Raw genomic sequence first — 19,429 nt, forward strand, 5'->3', positions numbered from 1 at the left:
ATCCAAATTATTGTAATCATAAAGTACAAAACTTAACCATATAAACCATCCTTAATACTATGCAATTCCTTGTTAAAACTTGTTACTTTCTAACAAAACACTGATTTTCACTCTTGAGCCCCTAAAAAACTGGCAACTTTGTTGTATTTTAACCTATGCTCAAAACTCAACGCTATACGCTTTACGCCTAATTTAAACTTACATTGAGCATTACATACTGCCAATGAGCAATCCAAACTTCCTTATGTGCTAGCTCGACTGTTAAGGGCTGTACAGACATACTGCGTTTGCTTCAAGCGTTCGCGTCAGCCGTGCGGAAGTGCATTTCATGCGTCTCGCCGCGTTTGGCGTCGTGCGGTGACCTTTGCACACAAGACACGGTTGCCGTGAGCCTGTGACACATGCTGTTCAGGCGTTCTGTATTGACTAGTTGCTGGCATTTCAAACAATGGATGATCAAGACATGTATTTGCTTTTGCTGCTACTTTTACAACAACAAACTCTCATAATATTGTTGTTGATACTTAATCTATCTCACAGAAGGTAAGCACCAATTTTACTTTAAATAATGCATGTTTTTCACAAATATTCTAGACCGCCCCATGACAATATCCCACGACCCAATTACCACGCATCACGGGTAATTTCTGTACGTCTAGAGTCTTTCGTTGCAGGCGCTGTTGTGTTGTCATTGTTGTAGTGTGCCAGTTTTATCGCTTCGCCGTTGCCCGTTGCAGAGTTCATTGTTTTATTTGTAGGAAATGGTTACAGCGAATTAACGCCTTTTCCCCGTTCATTATAATGCAAGATATATAAGCGCCCCCATCTAACGATTGAGAGATAACATGACATAGAATGATATAGAACGGAATAGAGATAACTGCGAAGTAGTGCTGGACTGTTGTTTTGTTGTGTTGATTACGGGTGGTTGGACGTGAATAAATGTAAAAGGAAAGGTTTGCTGCCGATCAGAGTACACGAGCGTTAGCTGTTAAGGAACTTCCGATAGTCAGTCCCAATCTTTTGCGTACCCGTGAAAACGGAACGTGACAATGTTTCTTGGGCTTTTAAATGCTGTTGTTTTGGTGATTAGAGAATGGGTTCGAGAAATTCTTTTGGACCGAGAGGAGTTGGGTGAATTTAATTTAGTCCAAAACATGCGCTCAGATCCAGAAAGTTTCCACAAATACTTTCGAATGGACAAAGAGACTTTTGATGAACTGTTGCTGAAAGTTGAACCGCTTATTCATAAAAAGCACACACATTGGAGAAAAGCAATATCACCAGATGAAAGACTGGCAATCACTTTAAGGTATGGTAAAGTTATTAACTCTTATTTACCTTTTGCAATGTATACTTTGTTTGTATAAATGTTTTAGATATTTGGCAACTGGTGACTCTCAGACCACAATTTCTCTGAGCTACAGGGTTGGACAACAACTGCTGGATTAATAATAATGGAAACATGCGAAGCCATATGGAATACATTAATGCCTGAATATTTGAAGCCACTATCATCACAAGCAGAGTGGAAAAAAATTGTCCAAGAGTTTTATGAACTAGGGACTTTCCTATGTGTGTTGGGGCAATTGATGGAAAGCATATTGTTATCCAAGCACCAGGAAACTCTGGTTAAGAGTTTTTTAATTATAAAGGATCCCACAGCATTGTTCTTATGTCAGTTTGTGATGCACAGTATTGCTTCACAATGGTGACAGTAGGGATTTTGGGCGCCATAGCGATGGAGGCGTGTTTTCAAATTCAGAATTGGGAATAAGATTTCGTGAAAATAACCTGAATTTAACTACAGACTGTCTCGAGCAAGAAGGGTGATAGGAATACATTTGGTATTTTGACTACCCGTTTGGCGCATCTTCAGAAGGCCAATAATTGCTGAACCCCACAAAGCTGTTGTAATTACAAAGTCAGCTTGCTGCTTGCATAATTACTTACAGACAAAACAAAGAACAAACAAACAAAGGTTTACACAGAAACAAAATTTTGATAGTTGAAATTTGGCTTTTTCAAATAGGATATTTTACAATAGACATCGTCATACTTCTGTCATGGCAATATAAAAGTGTTCTACGTAAATCATTTATACAATTCAATAACGCTATACGAAACTACGGTTTCTAATTGTTAGCCCCTTTTTTCTCTCCTTCTTATTTCCTTTTGTTTACCGTATCAAAGTTGCATATTTATTGTTCCCAGCATATGGCGTCATGTTAATGCCTCATATAGGAAGGAGACGACACAAATTAATTGCAATCGGTCGGTCGTTACTTGTTGAGGCGGGGAGGGGCCTCTATATAGAACGAAAAAATGCAGTCTCTTAAAACAGACGAATCACACGAGTACACCAGAGCAAGAAAATACTGCTAGATCGCAATATCTTTTCTCAGTTTAACGGTTTTCTTTGGAATGCGCTAAGGAATCCGCTCTTTGGGAAAGTTGGTAGATGGTTATGACGTTTTTTGTTCTATCCTCTACATTTGTATGCTATTGTTTTGACGTTTCCAATAGCGCTCTTCTCTAGTTTGTAGTCGAAACTGATTAGCTTGAAAAGCAAGTGCAATCTTAGCCTCGTCACTTGCTTTGTATAAGCATGGCCTAGGGTAAAATACCAATTCGCTAGACGATGCTAGAGAGCAGATTCAACGCTTGCCGTCTGTACAAAGTTCACATTACGCAGTGGGATGAGACGTTGTTTGCTGCGCGACGCTTTGATTTGCACTGTCTGGCATTTGTTAGCGTTTTTAGTGAAACTACTTCTGTCGTTGTTATGTTCCTAGCTAACTCGGGCTGAACTGCCAAGTGCAATTCCGTTTAAGTTGCTCATTTTTTGTTTGGTTTTGCTTTCGTCAGCTTATTTCTGTTTTTCCAGTTTCAGAACATACGTAAACTGTTGTACAAGTTGCCAACAATACAAGTTAAAGGCTAACAATAATCCAAAAAAACTTCACGTAACTTGGCATAACGATACGATACGATACATTATACTGACTACCATAAGCTAGTTTATTCAGTTAAGCGATTAAATTCAACAAGCTACATAAAAAATGTACAAGCCCAAAACAAATTTTGTGCGCAACATAACGAAAAGTATATAAGTAACACAAGTAAAATCAAGTAAACTTTGACTTTTTACATTAGTATGGGATGTGAATTAAAATTGAACTAAAATTAAGCATTGACAAAAAAACGTTCAAGGTAACACATGATATTTACACCACAGTTAAAGGTTCACTAAATATATTTACAATGCTATATAATCACGTCCAGCATTAGTTGAACTTGCGCTACAGGGCAAATGTTTTTTGTTGGTTTTTAATTTGTATGTATTTGAATATAAGCACAAAATCACCTAACGTTTCGGGGGAACAGTAAGTCAGAGATTTGAATATAAAAAATGCATGTGAAGAAGTCATAAGTACAAAAGTATAACAACAAACATATGAAGGGCAAATACACTATTGATAACATTTTGGGTTTTTTGACACAAACTAATTTAGATCATTCGACCCGTGGGCATCTCAGTAACTTCACTTGCACCAATTTTTTTCTCCTCAGACAGCTTTTTTGGATTGCTTGTAGTTGTCAGACATTTTGGAGTAGACATAACCAAGATTTGTGTGCAAATATCCTAAGATTCTGAAATTTTCATCATTATGAGAGATATAAGGATTATCTTTTCGTAGTATTATTTCAGCAGCATTCCAATTTTCAGCCTCAATATGACAGAGCGCCGCCCAGTGGTAACACCATGCCAATGTAGACCCACATTTTTTGATTTCTTGCGATTGTAAGTTGTCGCATATTTTTTCTACTTCTGAAATGGCATAAGTGTAAACAACACGTACACCTGATTTGACCGATTGCTGCATAACATGTGCCAGTCTATTTAAACACATGGATGCCACGCCAATCGCCAATTCAGCGTCTTCTACTTTTAAAGCAAAATTTGCTGCCAGTTGAAAAAACAAAACCGCCCCGCAAAATCTTTCCTGTATGGTATTGGTTTCGGATAGTAGTTCGTGTTCCGCTGTTTGGTAAAGTTTGTAGACGTTTGTAACGTTTTGAGAATCAATTATATTCCAAAATTGGTTTCCTGTTTGTGTGAGTTGCCAATAACGTCCAGCTGTGATCTGCGATCGGAACTGATTAAAGTAAATGGTAAGTTCTTCCTTAATCTTGTCTGATGCTTTAGAGAAGCATTTGTCGAAGGTGAAGTCGGGATCAACGTGTTCGTTTGAATGGGTCGACATGGGGTTCACCGGGAAGTGTTGTTTTTCTACAGATAGCATAAAAACGTTTTCGATATTTGTTTCAATTGTGGCATATAATTTTAGTTGTACCTTTTTCGTACTTTTCACTTAGCATTTCAAGTGTTCTAACATTAGTTAAAACTGCAACAGAGGTGTATTTTTCGTAGTCTGAAGTATCACGGAGAAGCAACGAAAGAAGTGTATGACGCCGGGCCGTACGATGCTCATGCAATAACATAAGAGTGTAGGCAAACTAAACTTTAACTTGTATTTGTCAGATGAGAATATGTACAGTATCAACTGAACTATGCAGTACTTCGTTGCTTAAAGTTTAACATTCATGCCCATTCACACAGTAAACTTCAACACAGCTGTATGACACAACTATGCCCATCCTTAGCAACAAACTAACAACTTTTAGCGTTTAATTTAAAAACTCACATACATTGCATCCGGCCGAACTGAAAATATAACTTTTTTAAGGGGGTTGTCCACCCTTGCTATGGACTTAAACCTTGGGCGCCGGCGGAAAAAATTACTTGCACCAGAAATGAGAAGTTTCTTTCTCCCGTCACAATTTCTTTGGGAAGTACTCCCACTTACCCTATTCTACCGGCGCCTATGCTTTCCCAGTACAAAAACTATTCGGGTTAACGAAACCAGTACAGGTTATAAACCCAACTACTATGGGGCAAATTAAACCACAAATAAGTTAATACTTGATTTTTGTTATTGTCACCCCCTCTCAAATCAGTATCCACCTTCGTACTCGATGCCGTTTTACCCGATTTGGAATCAATCTACAAATTTAAGACAAACTGTTAGTTTCACGTAAACGTTTTCTGTAAAATGTCAGTTCCTTTTAGTTATGTTTTCTACGCACTATAGACTTTAACCATAGGCACTGGCAGAAAAATTTTACTTGCACAAGCAATGGCAACTTTTTTTACAAAGACGTATCTTCTCTCATCACATATTTTTGGGGAAAGATTTTGGGAAGTACTCCCACTTACCCCTACTTACCGCCACCCATACTTTAAACACAGTACAAAAACTGTTCTGGTTAAAGAAACCAATACACGTGTTAATATATTGTAACTACTATAGTGGTAGTTAAACCATAAAATATGTTTGGAGATTTTTGCCACTCTTAATTCAATATCTACCTTCGCACTCGATTCCATTTCACCAGGGGGGGAAATATTCTACAAACGAAAAAGTGTTATTTATAAATTTGTGGATGGTGAAATACAATATGTTTTATATTTTTTGTATTTTAGCATACAGTTCCTTTATCGGATAAATTATAAATTATTTATTAACAATGCCTGATTAAGGTCAGTTGTCGCTTTTAAACTCCTGTACCCCACTAAAGCTTTTGCAGGTAAAAACAAATCCAGGATTGTTTTGTTGTTCACTTGGAAATCCAGGATTGTTTTGTTGATTACTTGTCCATGGTTGAGCTTGAGTTTTTGAAGAATAAGACGGTATTCCATAACCATCTGTTATTTTGTACAAAATCAAGAAAATCAGATTTGGTTTCAAAAAATAGTGAAATTGTTCGGGAAAATTGGGGAAAATGCAAACCTTCCAGTGATGGAATCAGTTAATACATAAAACCACGACACAAATTATTTTTTTCTGCGATATTATTTTTCGGTAGGTGCATGTTACAATGTTTTTATCACCAGTTTTGCGCTTAATTTTGGTCAAAAACACTTGCAAGAACCCCAAAGCAGAGAAAAGTTTAAAATAACATAGCAGAAAAAAATAATTTGTGTAAAATCAAAAACATAGTCCTTTGTTCGTGTTTTCTGGTATAGAGATACACCGAAATGCCAAGGCGGAATGCCTTGCTATGCACATTGCTTTGAATTTGCAACTGTTGTACTTAAACCAGTTATTTTCCTTTCGTTTTTCTTGCTTGACTGGTAGTGTCTTTTCAAAACGGGTGAGGACTCTATTTAAGCAGATACCGAAAAGTGAGATAAAAAACAATCAGCTTGATCGCTGGGCACAGGAGGGCGGCATATGTTTAAAATCTGGCTGCTCGCATTCGTGCAACTAGTTTGTTTTATTTTTGGAAAAATATCAAAAATTTGTTTGTAAGGTATTTTTTTCTATATTAGCCAGTTTTGTATCGGCCAATTCGGCTTTAAACCACATAGCAACCATTAGACCAGGAGTGTTTAACTTTGTGGTCGGCAGTTAAATTATTCATATTCAAGTGATTTACTACATCTTTTTTCAAGAGTGTTTTGTACAGATAGAAATATAATCTTGCTTGTATTTAGTTTGTTATGAAAAATTGGTACGAAACGTTATTTGTCGAAAACATACCAGTTGTAAAAGGCTGTTTGTATATCATTTCTTTCTTTGTCTTGTGTGGTTTCTTTCTGACTAAATCTGCAGCTTTGGATAACTTCGGATATTTCGCTTTGGGTGACTCCGAATATTCATCTTTGGACACCTTCGGATCTTCTCCTTTAAACGACTTTGGCTCTGTGAAAGAGGCTTTTCGCGTTGCGTTGCCGAAATAATTTTAATAAATAAGCACCTCATCTTTAAGCGCAAAAATTGTTGTTTTAAGTTTGTTTAAAGAAACGTAAACCAATGAAGAGTTTTGTAATTGCCATAATCAGATTTCATTTTACCTTCTTTCGCTTGCATCAAAATTTTTTTTACAATTTTGTAACCTTCAGTTGTATCATCCGCGTCTCCGGGTAGTTTTTTCGCATCGAAAGGTTTAGGTTGATCGGACGAAAGAAAAGCTTTTTCGAAAACCTCTTTATGTAAGTTATGTATGTAAATTTATGTACAATTAAAATAAATAGAAGTGATTTTAAAAAAAGAAAAATCACAATAAAGCATTGATTTTGTTGTAGAAAAATTAAAACTATTTTAAATTCAAACTAACTTTCTGGGTCATATGGTTTCAGTCCCTTTTCAATTGCTTTCTTGATGTTTTCCTTAAACTGGATTTTTGCTTTGTTCCATTCTTCTTGGGTCATTTGAATCTTTTGTTCTGCCATGATTTCTAGCTTGTCAAAGTGACCAACTTCTTGAATGTGTTTAAACTCTTGAAGATTTTTGTTGATTTCATTTAAGACCTCCCCCGATTTGCAGTCCTCCTTAATTCGGTTTGCCACTTCATCAGTTTCAGCCACAACTGTCACCACAATGCTTTCGTGTTTCACTGACTCAACTACGCCAAAGCGTTTTTCAAATCCTTTTTTTATGCTTTTGACAATTCCCTCGTTGTTAAGGAGTCTGTGTTCAGCAAATCCAAGACCGGTGAGACCGACAGCAAGTGTTGCCCACGCTGCACGTTCAGCTGGTGGGCCGTTAAGTCGAATTCTCAAAAACTTTAAGTTTAGCCTAAATGTGTTACTCTTTTCCATTGTTAGAAATAACTGGGTATAACTTTGCGTAATATACAACGAAGTTAAGCAATGATTTTGTTTAAATCATTTCCATACCAAACTGGAAGACAAATACAAATAAGCTGATTTGTCACAAATAATATTACACCAAAGTAAAGCTCCAGACACAAATGTTACATTTAGTGCCACACATCAAAATGTAAAAAACAAAAATATTAATTCTGTCCAATTAAATCGTAATAGGTTGTACTATAAATAATCAAATAGCTGCCATTGCACGGAACTGTTGGACTATACCGGGGGTCACCAAACTACGGCCCGCGGGCCGGATCCGGCCCTGAAAAAACTGAAAAAATAATGTTGTACTAAAGTATGATATTTCATTTTAACCTATTAAAATAGAGTTAATATTACATATTTTTGTATCCAAATTATTGTAATCATGAAGCACAAAACTTTAGTATATAAACCCTCCTTAATACTATGCAATTCCTTCTTAAAACTTTTTACCTTGATCTAACAAAAAACAGATATATACTCTTGGGTGACTCAAAAAACTGGCAACTTTGTTTTATTTTAACTTATGCCCGACACCCAACGCTATTTGCCAAGTTAAAACCTGCATTTAGCATTACATACTGCCAATAAGCAATCCAAACCTCCTTATATGCTCTACAGTCAGGGTTGCCATCGACTTGAACCCAAAAATAAGGACAACTAAAAAATTAGATTTTCATACCAAACGAGACAAACGCTTTTGAACAAATCTTTTCACTTATACGAACCATGACATATCACATGCGATATTTTTGGCCCAAGACAGTCTGTTCCAGCAACTGTTCGTTAAAAATATTTCGTGCATCTCACGACAGCTCAGGTCTAGGTTTCCTTTTACTTGTAGCAGGGATTTGACGTCATTTTATTAGTATTAACAGAATTTTTAGCTCTTCCGGCAGTTTTTTTTTTATTGTAATATTTTTTTTTTTTTTTTTTTTTTTTTTTGTTGTGTATGCCGATTTTTTAGCATCTTTTTTGGCTACATCCCTCTCGTGTTCTTTACGGCGCGTATTCAGTAGGGATTAAACCAGTCAACACCCTACGTCAGATGCTGTCGCACCCCAAAGATCCCATTGATACAAACGCAGCAAGGGGTGTGGTGTACGCGATCCCATGTCAACAGTGCAAGGAGATTTACATTGGCGAAACGGGAAGATCTCTGAATACGCGCCGTAAAGAACACGAGAGGGATGTAGCCAAAAAAGATGCTAAAAAATCGGCATTAGCACAACATGCTACTACCCTCGGTCACACCATAAACTTCTCTGCTGCCCAGGTGTTAGCTAGAGAAACCGATTTTCACAAGCGAGGTTTCCTGGAGTCGTGGAACATACATTCTCACACCAACACGATGAACGTTAAAACGGACGTTCTAATGCCGATAACTTATCGGTCGCTTTTGCACCATTGAGCCAGGTGTTATCACACGACCATTGGTGCGCACTGCGTTATTTCTATCGCCTTTTTTGTGTGTGTTTCGCCGCCCTTTTCGCTTTATAATAACTTGTGTTTGCAATGTATGTCATTACCCTGATGAAGGTGTTTCGTATGGGACATCGAAACGTTGGCATATTACAATAAAAAAAAAAACTGCCGGAAGAGCTAAAAATTCTGTTAATACGTTATGCCTGGCAGCAACAGTGTATTCGTCATTTTATTAGGTTTGTGTCTAATAAATTCTTAGAAATAAGGACGTTATTGCAACCCTGTCTATAGTGCTAGCTGGACTGTTACAATTCTGCGACTGCTGTACTTCAGCCCGACGTTCGGTTTTGCTTTTGTCGTTTTTTTGCTTGACTGGCATTGGGGTATTTAAACGCACTTAGCGTGACCAGACGAGGTTGTTTTCTCGTAATTTTAGGTTTAGCTGGCACCGAAAAAGAACTGAAAATCAAACATCATCAGTAGGGTTGCCATACCGTCCCTATTTCTAAGAGTTGCCCTTGTTTTAAAGGACTGTGTCTTAAAAAATCATTGTCTTTATTTCTAAAAAACGTCCTTGTTTTTGACTCGAGTCCTTTGTTTGTCTTATTTTCAACAATTACTAGTTAAATCCCTGCTACAAGTAAAAGTAAACCTAGACCCTGAGATGCACGAAGTATATTCTTCGAACAAAAAGTTGCTGGAACAGATGGTTTCTGGCCAAAATATTGCAAATGATATGTCACGGCTCGCATAAATGCAAATATTTGTTCAAAAACGTTTGTTTCATTTCGTATGAAAATTTAATTTTTTTGGTGGCCTTAGTTTTGGTTTCACGTCGAGGGCAACCCTGGTTTTATGAGTTGAGTTGAGTTGAGTTTATTTCGCTTGTTGAAAGACGACATAGCGACACAATTGCACTAAAACAATCACCAAGCCGGAAATAGCTGCACAACGTTATGGCAAGATATAAAAGCGTTATATGTTGACAGGGCGCAAAATTAGTAAAAAAATGCACTTATTCACAGACCAACAAGTTTGTTTTCTTTCTTGTGTTTCTTTCTCTTCTTGGAAAAACAAAACAGTTTTTTTTAAAAAACAGGAACCCCTTGGATTCGACAAGATGATTATTAACAGCACGCCAAGAGTTTACTACATCATATTCCAGTACAGCTTAAAACAATGAGAAGTATAACCTTGTTTGTGTTCAGTTTGTCACGATATGGTATATAAACTAACCTCACACAACCTATTTTACTTGGTATTTGAGACGCCTTATGATTCCAATTTGGTGTACAGCGTTCAAAACGTCGAGTTATCAACATATAAGAACTCACAACACACAAGGCGGGCTAAATGCCGATGGAGGGCGCAAAGGGCATTAAAGGAAATTTAAAACTAATTTTGTGTGAAAATGCTAACGGTTAAGGTTTAATTAGGTGAACAATTGTGCTTTTTACGCCATCTATCGGTAATTAGCTAACTATCTGTTGTGAGTTGTTATCTTAGTTTTTGTATCCGTTCAAAAGTTTGCCGATTTTGGCGCTAGGTGAAGGTAGAGCTTATGCGATGCTTGCGGTCGATGTAAAGGTCAAATCGCGCTGTCGATCAAGACCCGTACACTGTGTGGTAAGTTTAACTTTGGTTTGATTTATGTGATGTGTGTTTGTGTGCCTTTACAATTGGATTGAACCTGCATTCCATGCCTGCCATACGTTAAGAAATATAGTAAACTATATATTTACAAAAAAATAATGGCACGTAAAAACAGGTCTTTTTTAATTCTCCTTATAAGCGGTGGACTGTTTTAAAGGATTTTTACTTAGAATCCAAAGAAGAATGACAAAGGGGAATCGTTTCACCCGAAATTTGCATATCAGACTTCCATATTAAATTTGCCTGTGATATTATATGCTACAATAAGCAATTTACTTGTTAGGTGCCGACAAGGTGCCGTCTTTCGACCTATGAGGTTTCAGTGCAGTTAATTGCAAGACAATACAAATGACAAAAGTATTTATTTTATGGCTACCAGCGCACTACCACGACAATAAAGCTAAGTACACGATTTTACTGTTTAAAATCTAGCAACTAGAAATGAAAGCAACATAGAATTGAACTTTTCAAAGTACTTAATGCACAGCAATAAACAATACACAAGCAGTAGATTTACTTATTAGTTAACACAGATGCATATGCACGATAACATGCAAAAAAGTATGTCGCAGCACTTAATTATAAGGAGTTTTAGCACGAATGGTCTAAGTAATATTTTAATTTATTTTTACTGGTTTTTGTTGACTAGTTACTTTTGGTGATAAGGGTAAGGGTATGTTTATGGAACATATCCAGCATGTGCATGCTTGTTTAACCAATTCAAATTGCGTTGCGGGATCTCTAGGTGCTTCATTTTGTCCTCGTCAGGTGCGAAATCTGTTGCATTCTCAAGGGTTTTAACTGCCATTGCATAGAAGGTTCTCGCTTGACCATAATCTTTCATCTTGTAATATGAAAAGCCAAGATTTGTGTAACAATATCCCAATACTTTAAATGCTGGTGGTACTTTGGTCGCTTCAGGTGGTGTAAGTACTTCCGTCAACACGGCAGTGCACTGTTTCCAGTTTCCAGTTAAAATGTAACATAGCGCCATCTGGTGTGAAACCCGTAGACTGTTCTCATTCATTTTGTTATTCTGGATGATTTTTTTCTGACTCTCGTTTATGAAATCCACGATAAGAATTACGAAATCATCTACAATTTTGCCTTTGTTGTTCTCGTGGAATGTTTTGATGACGTCAACGATAGGCTTCAAGCACAATGACGTCACACGTAACGTCATTTCATCGTCATCGAACTCTTTCTGTGCGCGTTTGATGGAAACATAAAAAAATAGAACAGCATCACAGAATTTCTCTTGGAATTTTAGGCTCAAGGCAACTTGATAGAAGTCGTTTGTGAAAATGCTGTCGAAGTTTTCCGCAAAATTTCCCATTTCCTTTCCTTGTTTGTGAAATTCCCAGAAGTGCCCTGCTTCTTTATTCTTTTTAAACTCAGTGAGACACTTAACCAATTTTTCCTTCTCCTCATATGTTCCCTGTTGGAAGATTTCCACGTATTCCTGATCGACTGATATTAGGTCTGCTTGTCCCAGTGGCTTCGGATTTGCTTCCTCGGATAACTTCGGATTTGCGGCTTCGGGTAACTTCGGATTTGTTGCTTCGGATAACTTCGGATCTCCAGTCTCGGATAACTTCGGATCAGCAGCATGGAGTGATTTCGGACCTGCTTTTTCGGCTGATTTTGGATCTAACTTTTCATGGGAAGTTTCTGTGTCTGTAGAAATTAATACTGATGAAACATACAAAAAAATCTGACATTAATCGTTCAATCTTTTTTTGCTTAACTACAGGTAAAGTGTAACTAAAAAAGGGCTCACTTCGTGCACAATATTTTACCTTTGGTTTTGAGTAACAATTGTGTTTGAGTAATCCATGAAGCTTCTATCGTTGTGTCTTCTTCATAACGAGGCAGAGTTGAATCGTCTGTAATTTTGCAAAAATAAATAAAATGCAATTCATTGCTTTATACCGGGGGTGGGCAAACTACAATCCGCGGGCCGCATGCGGCCCGTCAAATGTCAGTAACTTTGAAAAAGAAAGTTACCGAGCAACTCTAAATAATACCATGAGCATAGGCGTAGAGGAGGGGCACACAACCTTTCCGCTATAGCGGCCGCATCGCAGATCCTTTTGTCACCAACGGCCGCTTTTTCCTGTTTGTTTTTGTTTTAAAATTACTGATTTAAAGAAATAGCTTTGTCTCCTATATTTATGCTATCTAACAGCGCCTAAAACAGTGGTTCTTAACCGGTGGTAAATTTCCCACTAGTGGGAAATTTAATGATTTTAGAGGGAAATTATGTGAGTCAGAAGTCACCAAACTCGGTCCCGTGGGTTGAAATTAACCTTTGAAAGTTAATTTAATACAATATATTCCGCAAAACATGTAAGATTAACTTGACCTGTTTCTACAAGGCGCATAAAAATCCAAAAATCGTTTGTTACATCACAGGCGTTACTAAAAGTATCAATGACTTTGATATGTTTGCAAATAAATGCATTTGATCTGTTGATTGTGATGCAATAAAGGACTAATGCGAGCACATAAGATTTTTCAAAATTCCACACGATTTTACTTTCTCACGAAATCACAAATTAAACTAAATAAGATTGTAGTATACCTTTAAGGTCCCGCACAAAAGATCATTATCAAAATAAAGGGGGAAATTCGAATTTGGTGATTTACTTTGGTGGGAAACCACACCAAAAAGGTTAAGAACCACTGGCCTAAAATGTGGCTGTATGGCCGCAGGTTGTGCACTCCTGGCGTAGAGTTACCGAAATGCGACTTGCTGATAACTATGCCATGTGCAGTATCTGTACCCGTAACAAGCAGATACTTTTTTTGTGCTTTAGCCTGTAGTTTCTGCCAGATTATTTTGCAAATACTCACTTGACAAATTTTCTTCGCTCGGTTTCAAACGTTTGTTCTGGGTAAATTTGGTACGGCGGGGAATAAAAGTAAAAGCGATTCACGTTTTAAAATCAGTCTACTTTTGCACTGTTGTTCAGGCAGTACTTTGCAAACGGACATTGAACACGACTTATACTATGCGGCCCCATCAAATTGAGAACTTTTGAATGCGGCCCTTGCATTGAAAAGTTTGCCCACGCCTGCCTTATACTAATATACAATGAACAGTTTGGTGGACAAAGTGTAAAAAAATCGTATCAAACGTATTTGTATCTGTTATTAAATACTAATTTGAATTACTAAACATAAACTAACCTTCTGTCTTCTGTCCGTTTTCAATTGTTTCCTTGATGTTGTTTTGGTATTGGATTTTTGCCTTTTCCCATTCTTCTTGCGACATATGGAGATCTTCCTCTTTTACGATTTCTATGGTTTCTATACGGCCAACTTCTTGTTTGAATTCTGCTTCATACTCTTTGAGACGTTTGTTAATTTCCCTTAAAATTTCTCCTGACGTGCAGCCCTCCCTAATTCTGTTTGCCACTTCGTCATTTTCGGCCACAACCTCCACCACAAGGCTACCATTTCTTAAACTCCGTACTAATGCGCCACGAAGATGAAGGGGCAGCAGTATTGCTTCCATATATTGTTCGTTGTTGAGGATTTTGTATGAAGCATAAGCGGCTAGTCCTACAGCACAGACACCAAGTCCAATAGAAGCACCGACTGCGGCTGCGCCGTGTAGTTTAATGTGGAAACAACGTGTCTTACATTCAAATGTATTTTCCATATTCTGAACAAGTGCACCTGCATTGGCCATTGTGTGATTAGAAAAACTCCAGAAAAAAGTCGTCTGTATAAATCAGTAAAAAATAAAATATTTAGCACTTTAGATTACGTTTGAACTTTATGATAACGTTTAAAATTGGGCAAATGCATTTTCAAATACAAACCTAAACAAAACAAACGAGCTCTGTTTGTGGTTATGTTGCACCTTGTTAGTAGTTGATAATGAACATGTACTTGTCTGTTGTGGCTAAATAAAAACAAGAATGCAGGTCTAACTGCTATGCCTTAAAACCTTTAGTTTGTATATTTATCTGTAATTAAATCGCTTTTTACTATTACTTTTTGCAAGTTGTTTCCCAACAGCACTGTTTATTCCCAGTCAAAACCCACACTAGCGAGTGCTCAGTTTAAACTCACCCAAGCGAAAGTTTTTTTAACGTTGCTAGTTGCTACTCAGTGCGCTAACCGTGGAACCGATGGCGTTTCACAGCAATACACCGTAAACACTGTGACTATTGTACTTTTTAGAGTGTTAATAGGTTTTCTTTATGTTGTTTTTTGCTTGACTGGCACTGATGTAATTAAACCTACCTCTCGTGACCAAGGGTGGGGTTGTTTTGCCTATACTCGGTATTTTAGGAGGAACCGAAAAAGGGAACCAATTGACATGTAGTGCAGAGTTGGGATCTAAACTAGGTTTACCAGACGTCCGGAATTTCCCGGACAAGTACGGAATTTGGGCGTAAAAGCTGTGTCCGAAAATAATTTTTAAAAACACTCTTAATGTCTGAAATTTTAGTGTCTAGAGACCAACCTACTATAGTTTTCACAATTATTTTTTGGGGGACTTAAAGGTTTACGTTGTAACTGTTGTCTGTGCTGGTTTCAATGCACGATGCACCCTACTGCGTACATTTATGCGAAACAACGCAGCTAACAATACTGTTAAAAACTTTTTTGTAGCATATTTAGAAACAAAATTTCGCTGTTTATATCTGTTATAGCAGGGGTCGGCAACCTTTTTTGCACTGCGGACCGTTTTTGAGAGTGAAATTTTATCGCGGACCGGTCTTCAAAAAACTACAGATATTTAGCAATAAAAACGCTTAAATTAGTTTATCATCCCCGAGATACATAGACAAAATGCTTTATAGCATTTAACCTGAAAAATTATACGGACCGGTAACAAACTCCTCGCGGACCGGTACCGGGCCGCGGACCGGCGGTTGCCGACCACTGTGTTATAGTAATGATAATTTATTAAAAATGGCACTGTTTGGGTTGGTAACGTGTAAAAACATGCCATAAAGCGCATTATAACGCAATTTTGGTTTCGCCAAAGATTTATTAAAACTGTCCGGAATTTTGCTCACACATATAACCCTAATCTAGTCTAAACTCGGCCAATACTTTCTACGACGGGTTGGTATATGTTCCCAAGCAAGCGGAGCTGACGAAAAATGCGCTGTACTGACATCACGTGGATAAATTGGGCTTCATAAATCGGCAGTAACGGCACCGCAATCAGTTTGCTATAAACAGTTGGAAATTCGCTAATGGTTGTTAATGGAATAGTTTTAAAATGCAATTCGATAGTTTAACGTTGCTTCACTGATCACCTCGGCATAATAATACCAACCATAGAATTCGCTAAAAAGTGACCTCAAATAGTTTGTCTAATAACAGTAACAGTCTTAATAACGGTTTTAGGTGGGATAGGTAGATGAAGATAATTGTTAAAGTACAAATGTTGTTTTTTTCAATTTACGAAAGACATTAAACTTAACCAATCAAGGAACTAAATTTTGCTGTACTATTGAAATCTCCTTTTCAGTAAAGCAGGACTGTGACGATTCAGGGTCATTAATTTATAACTGCAGGAAGTTCCAAAGTGAAAAACATTAAATCAGTCGCCATATTATTATTGTTTTACAGAACAAATGCATTTCGCTGTCAATAGCATTCTCAGTGTCTAAAAAAATAAAGCATTGTTGTCAAACATAAAAAATAAAACAATGTTGTCGTGGAATAAAACCAGTATCGGATGCAAAAATACCAAAATGCACACTCAAAAACTCTTCTGTCGTGAGTTACTGCAACTGCAGACTGGTACGGGCTAGGAACTGATACAAATAAATAAAACCACGAAAAATAACGGTACGTTAGTCAAAAACGCAGAACAGAGAAGTTGAAAACGACACTCCACATTCCACACTCCAAGCACGTGACAACGTAGATGCCGTAGTTGCGACACCCAAGACGTTGTCGTTAATGCAAAACCATTTGCTGCGCTTGAAACTCAGTCAACGGAAAAAACATTAGTTTGGCTAAGCTTCTCTGCAGCACGGTAGGAATCAAATTTCAAACAACATCTATCACCACACACATGGTTGTTTGGGGAAGTATTCTGCAACAGCAACACAGCATATCCCTGTCTGTTATGTACAGTCGGTCTTGCTGCCATCCATAGTTGGTGACCGCACTGTCCTCCTTCAGCATTCCATAAAAAAGAAAAGCTACTTTTTCAAAAGAATATATTGCGCAGAGCTACAATGTTGCTTTTGTAGAGGAATTGCGCACGGAAAGGTTGAATGTGTGTAAAAATAAATAGCTGAATCTGACGGGCGTCACAATAAATTTTCAAGCCATGATCATTCCGGAAGTAAACGTTAACCGCGATTGTCATGGTTTTACCCTCGTTTTCACCTTCTTCGTTTTGCGTTTTTATCTCGCTTTCTGCAGCAGTTCTCAATCAATCGAAAACACAATTGTTTTCAAACCTGCTTAAACTTAACATTTAACTAATTTAAAAGTGAAACATATTGATATGCTGGATTATATTATCATGGAAAAAATGTGTGGGGATAAATAGAACGACAAAAAGTGCATGAAGTGTAATACAAAGTGTAACACTGGTGCTACAGGTAAACAATACACACACAAGATAAACAAATGACAAACTATTAGGCTTGGTTCAAATTATAACGTGGTAATGGTATGCAACACTAACATAAACAGTTTTTGTGAATATTAAATAAGCCGTTACGTTGTCAGTTTGAATAGTTTTTTTTGGGTGGGACCTAACAGTGTTGAAGATTTGACTTTTTAAAAGCAATACAAAATTTAATAAAAGACAAAACGATCTAAGGTGAAAAACTTTTATACCGAATAAATGTGATTTACATATGTAGCAAATAATATAGACCACTTTCTAACGCAAGCGTCTGCAGACATGTCATTAGTACGACACGTTCTGGCCACTGGATGTCGCCTTTTTAGCTCTTTGGCGATCATCGTAACGCATCCGACTTTCTTCTGCAGTAATTCTGCGCGCCTGCTCCCATCTATATTTTCGGTTGTGCTCGAATTGCCTTCGGTTGGCTTCGTATTTCATTCGGTATTCTTCGGAACTGCTGACGTAGCCTTCGGGTACGCTTCGGTTTATTTCGAAGACACTTCGGCTTTGGTCGAATTTGCTGCGATTTTCGTCAAATCGAGTGCGGCTTTCGACATATCTGCTTCTGATTAGGATTTGGTTAGTTACATCCTGAAAAAAGAACAGTTGTGTTTAGAAAAAACTCGTAAAAAAAGCAAAACAGAATGTGACCAAATGTACACATAAAAGCTTGAAAGATGCGTGAAAAAGATGAATAAAGTTGAAAAGATCTTTCGTTTGTTTCCAATTGTGATATTTGTCAAATATAGTTACTAGTTGAGCGGTTTATGTTTTTAATGGACCTGACGTATTGTGATAGTTACCAGGTATAATAGTTCAGTAAACCGCCCTATGTTTTTTTGGTCCCCTCTTTTCGGAAGTTTATTATCTATTGAAATTGAATATTTTCCAAAGGTGTTGTTTAACATGGTTTAAAATGTTACGCAAATCTTTAATCTTGTCTTTGTTTTAACAGTTCATTTCTGTTACCAGATAAAAAAACTCAATTTAAAACCGATTTTGTACCTGGTGACTCTTGATTCACTATAAACTACACAGAGTTTAGATACAATTTTGTACCTCATACGGTTTCAGGCCCACTTCGATTATTTTCTTGATGTTCCTCTCGTACTCGATTTTAGTGTCAATCCACTTCTCAATGGAGACTTGCGAAGCCTCTTCTGCAATCACACCTATCTTCTCAAAGTTTCCCACTTTTTCCTCAGCATGCTTCTCGTCAAATTCATCCAAGAGATCATTAACCTCTTTCATAATCCTACCTGCCACGCAGTCGTCGATAATTCTATTAGCTACTTGCGTGTTTTCGGCAGCTACAGTTACCACAATGCTTCCACGTTCTACAGACCGAGCAATGCCACCGCGGTCTTGGAATGGAAGCAGTACAGCCCTCATATACTCTTCTTTGTTTTCAATCTTCCACCTGCAGTAGCCTCGTACGCCAGTTGTGTCATTGATGGCAGCCATAGATGGTGGCCCAGAGAAAAATACGTGTAGAATACGCACGTTAACTTTAATTAAAAGTGGCTTGTGTGCTGCTGCCATCGTCACGTTAACTAAACCCCTAATCCCTTTCTGAAAAGTAGTATAGTTTTCCAAATTGCACTAAAATTTCGGAGTAACTTATACATTAATTATAGAAATGCGATTAACACATTTGTCTTTATAAAGCTACGTTTTACATGCCACAAAATAGTTACCACCAAATAAACCTTAAAAATTCCTACACAACCAGCTAGCTCAGTCTGAATGACAATAAAAAAACACTGCTTACCGCACTGATATCAATACCTGCTGATGGAAAGATGCCTATGACGTTTTTCCTATCGTTCCTCTCGTATCATGTTAATGGCGATTTCATACCTGGAATCCGAAAATCGTCACTGCTTAGCTATAATACAAAGACGAATTGTCTTACCTACGAGTTTGTAACCAAACTCTAAACAGAGAGGTCTTTAGAACCACCTTTTAACAGTGCTCTTTTAAAATTGTTCGGCTTAATTATGCCGCCACTGTTAAGAGCT

The 19,429-nt window shown here is 37.4% G+C and overlaps 2 protein-coding genes and 1 long non-coding RNA gene across 5 annotated transcripts; 2 read left to right on the forward strand and 1 right to left on the reverse strand.

Moving 5' to 3' along the window:
• Nucleotides 1-856: 856 nt before the first annotated feature.
• On the forward strand, nt 857-2,830 carry LOC145224352 (uncharacterized). The gene is made up of 2 exons (XM_080090829.1): nt 857-1,312; nt 1,380-2,830. Exons 1-2 carry the CDS (start codon nt 1,053-1,055, stop codon nt 1,450-1,452), a joined length of 333 nt encoding a protein of 110 aa, XP_079946955.1. The 5' UTR covers nt 857-1,052; the 3' UTR covers nt 1,453-2,830.
• A 183-nt stretch (nt 2,831-3,013) lies between these two features.
• On the reverse strand, nt 3,014-8,644 carry LOC145224346 (uncharacterized). 3 transcript variants are annotated; one of them, XM_080090817.1, is made up of 8 exons: nt 7,186-8,642; nt 6,923-7,054; nt 6,609-6,770; nt 5,634-5,770; nt 5,435-5,473; nt 4,988-5,068; nt 4,359-4,491; nt 3,014-4,294 (listed from the first exon to the last, which is right to left on the reverse strand). In XM_080090817.1, the coding sequence occupies exons 1-8, from the start codon at nt 7,667-7,669 to the stop codon at nt 3,570-3,572; spliced, it is 1,893 nt and encodes a 630-aa protein (XP_079946943.1). In that variant the 5' UTR covers nt 7,670-8,642; the 3' UTR covers nt 3,014-3,569. The 3 variants fall into 3 exon arrangements, with proteins under 3 accessions (XP_079946943.1, XP_079946942.1, XP_079946944.1); XM_080090816.1 differs by having other exon boundaries at nt 6,609-6,782; XM_080090818.1 differs by having other exon boundaries at nt 4,163-4,294; nt 4,370-4,491; nt 6,609-6,782; nt 7,186-8,644.
• A 25-nt stretch (nt 8,645-8,669) lies between these two features.
• On the forward strand, nt 8,670-14,964 carry LOC145224353 (uncharacterized). Its single transcript, XR_013859622.1, has 2 exons — nt 8,670-9,369; nt 10,233-14,964. It is a non-coding gene; the product is annotated as an uncharacterized LOC145224353 (long non-coding RNA).
• The last annotated feature ends 4,465 nt before the right edge of the window (nt 14,965-19,429 follow it).

This window comes from Phallusia mammillata, chromosome 4, assembly GCF_965637545.1.
Source record: "Phallusia mammillata chromosome 4, kaPhaMamm4.hap1.1, whole genome shotgun sequence".
In the NCBI taxonomy this organism is placed as follows: domain Eukaryota; kingdom Metazoa; phylum Chordata; class Ascidiacea; order Phlebobranchia; family Ascidiidae; genus Phallusia; species Phallusia mammillata.